Below are 2,899 nucleotides of genomic sequence, written 5' to 3' on the forward strand. Positions count from 1 at the left end.
AATTTGGGGGTGGGGGGGGGGGGGGGGGGAGGTTTCCCCTTAGATTAATGAATGTGGTGAAATTTCACTTTGTAAAGAATACTCAATCATGTTCAAGGAAACTAACAGAACAGTATTATTGGTTGCACATGATTGGACGATTGAGGTCAGCGGAGCTTCACCTGAAAGGGAAACTTTCCCCGCAAAGTGCAAATTCTATTGCAAAGTGAACACCCTGTTTGCCTTTAGTAAATCAACCCCTCTATAGCTATACGGGTAATACAATAATGACATAACAAGCATGTAAAAATGTTGGTTTCATTACTTCTAGGTAAACATAAAATGAATCTGTGCTCATAAAATAATCAATAAAATGTCTTATTTCAATAATGTTCTTTGGAACCATGTAATGCTTTCTCCCTTTGTTTACATTGTCCTGTTTTCCCCTTTTAGGTGGTAAAGTGTCCAGAGCCGAACATTCATGGCATGCACCAGCAACTACACTGCTCCGTATGAGTCCACCCTCTTCCCCATTATCTATGGACTGGTCTTTATCTTTGGATTGATTGGTAACTTGGCGGCAACAGGCATAATATACCAACATGTGAAGCGGAATAATGTGCTGGGGGTGTATCTGGCCAATCTGTGCGCCTCCGACCTGGTGTACATCTTCACCTTGCCGGTATGGATTGCCTACACTGCCAAAGAAGATTGGCTCTTTGGGGCAGTCAGCTGTAAGATTGTGGGCTTTTTCTTTAATGCCAATCTCTATACCACCATCGCTTTCCTCAGCTGTATCGCCGCAGACCGCTTTGTAGCAACCGTGTTTCCATTCAGGGCCAGAGCATTACGGACTATGAAGGGCGCCTTAATAATCTGTGTGGTGGTTTGGCTGATCATCTTGGGAACCCATTCGGTTTTCCTCGGTCGAAATGAACTCTTCAATTCCAGTCACAATATCAAGCTTTGTTACGAGAAATATCCAATGGAGAAGTGGATGGCTCGGGTCAACTATTTCCGCATCTTCGTTGTTTTTCTCATCCCTTTGGTGATTCTGGTGGTCTCCTACTGCTCTGTTGTCAGAGTGGTTCACCAGAGTCACAGCTTGGAGAAAGAACAGAAGCGTAAGATCATTGGCCTCCTCCTAACCATGACCGCCATATTTGTCATCTGCTACCTCCCATATCACATTGTGCTTTTCTTCCGCTCCTATATCAGCGAGTACAGTCTTACACCCTGCGCTATAGAGGATAAAATCCGCCCAGCTTATCGAATCACATTCACCTTCACCAGCCTTAGCAGCGCGCTAGACCCTTTCATCAATATATTTGTCAGTGAAAGTATTAAGCAAGACTTGTTGAAGGAGGTCAGAGCTGTGTGGACTGGATTCCGATCCATACGTCATGTACGAACCTCTTTCAGGCAGTCTTCAAGGGCTGTTGTCAGCGATACAGAAGTCCATCACGTAGAGAATCACCATCTCCTGATAGAAAAGAAGGAAGAGACGCCACTTTGATTGTTCAGGAGACTCAAGTCAAACCAAACCCAACTGTACATAAGACTAAACTTCAACAACCATTGGATGGGCACATTCAACGCTGACATTGATCTGCTAATATTTTGCCTTTCCTGGTTCCTCTTTCCTCCCCTCTAATACATGCTCGTTTTTTTCTTTTTAAATAAATCTGTTTTCATGACTTTACTTATTTTAGACCCAATGATGTAATTTACTGGGTCTTTCTGCTTCTCTATGCAATGCAGACAGATTACGGCTGGTGGGAGGGGAAGGCAGAGTGCTTTACATAGTACTCCTCTCAAGAGCCTTCGGTCCTGATGTTAGCAGGGGGCTGGCTCTTGGGAGGAGTCATGTAAATATCAATATGCCTTGATGAGTGGATTTCAGTCCAGATAGGCTGCGTTTGCATGCAGAGTGCTCTGGGTAACGCCCACATGTGATGCTGAACCTCTATGATTGAAAGAGCTAAAAAAAAACATTAATAAAAGGGGTGGGCTAGGACTTGTTACTCTGCAGAGAAAAGGGTTAGATGATGCTAGATTACGTGCTGCTCCTTCTAATGTACATTGTGAGAAGCTCCCAGTGTGCAGCAATTTCAGTGCAGAGGAGAGCCAGTACAACTGAAGGTAACGCTGGAGATCGACTTTTAACACGTGACCCTTCTGGGCTGTGGACCCTTCAGGACCAGGGTGGGGTTTTGCAGCTATTATCCATAAACATCACATTCATTCTTCACTGTGCCAGAGAATGAGAGGTGAAGCCCCTTTGGCTCCAGTCCCGTCCCCAGATCCTGAGAATGTTCCTATAGGCACTAGAAACGTGTATCTGATGCCTTACAATAGGTCACCGTTTGGATGACGGAATCTCGGCTCTTTAGGAAAACCTTTCCTGAGAGGACCTGGAGGCCGCCATTGCTGACGTCTCATTCTGTCATTCTAAACCTCTGGATTCAAAACTTGGTCACCGACCTGGAACAAGTATGCAAATCAGGACTTCTGACTTTGCTTGATCAGCATACTTGTTCCAGGTCAGGGACTCTGAAAGCGCTGAAGCCGGAGGGTGAGCATGACAGCCAAGCAACTATGGTTTTCAGGAGGTATAGATGAGTGGAAGTCCCGATCGTTCCCTCAGGACAGGACAGTAGTTTTATAGTACACATCACACTGTTGTGGCAATGAGGGTAATTATTATTATTATTACATAGTATTTATATAGCGCCAACAGTTTGCGCAGCGCTGTACAATATAAGGAAGACATTACAATCACAATACAAATCAATACAAGATGGTAAGGAGGGGCCTGCCCCTGAGGGCTTACAATGTAAAAGATGGTGGCCAATGTTTGTGTGTTCATAGTGGTTGCCATTCATTTCCTATGGCACCCCATGGGGGTATGTATACACGG

At 44.8% G+C, this 2,899-nt stretch overlaps 1 protein-coding gene across 1 annotated transcript; it reads left to right on the plus strand.

Annotated features, from left to right (window-relative positions):
* Window positions 1-460: 460 nt before the first annotated feature.
* Window positions 461-1,496, plus strand: LOC108791952 (G-protein coupled receptor 4-like). Its single transcript, XM_018562592.1, has one exon. It carries the CDS (start codon window positions 461-463, stop codon window positions 1,493-1,495), a length of 1,035 nt encoding a protein of 344 aa, XP_018418094.1. The 3' UTR covers window position 1,496.
* The last annotated feature ends 1,403 nt before the right edge of the window (window positions 1,497-2,899 follow it).

Source organism: Nanorana parkeri, unplaced genomic scaffold (genome assembly GCF_000935625.1).
Source record: "Nanorana parkeri isolate BGI_ZX_2015 unplaced genomic scaffold, ASM93562v1 scaffold586, whole genome shotgun sequence".
NCBI lineage: Eukaryota > Metazoa > Chordata > Amphibia > Anura > Dicroglossidae > Nanorana > Nanorana parkeri.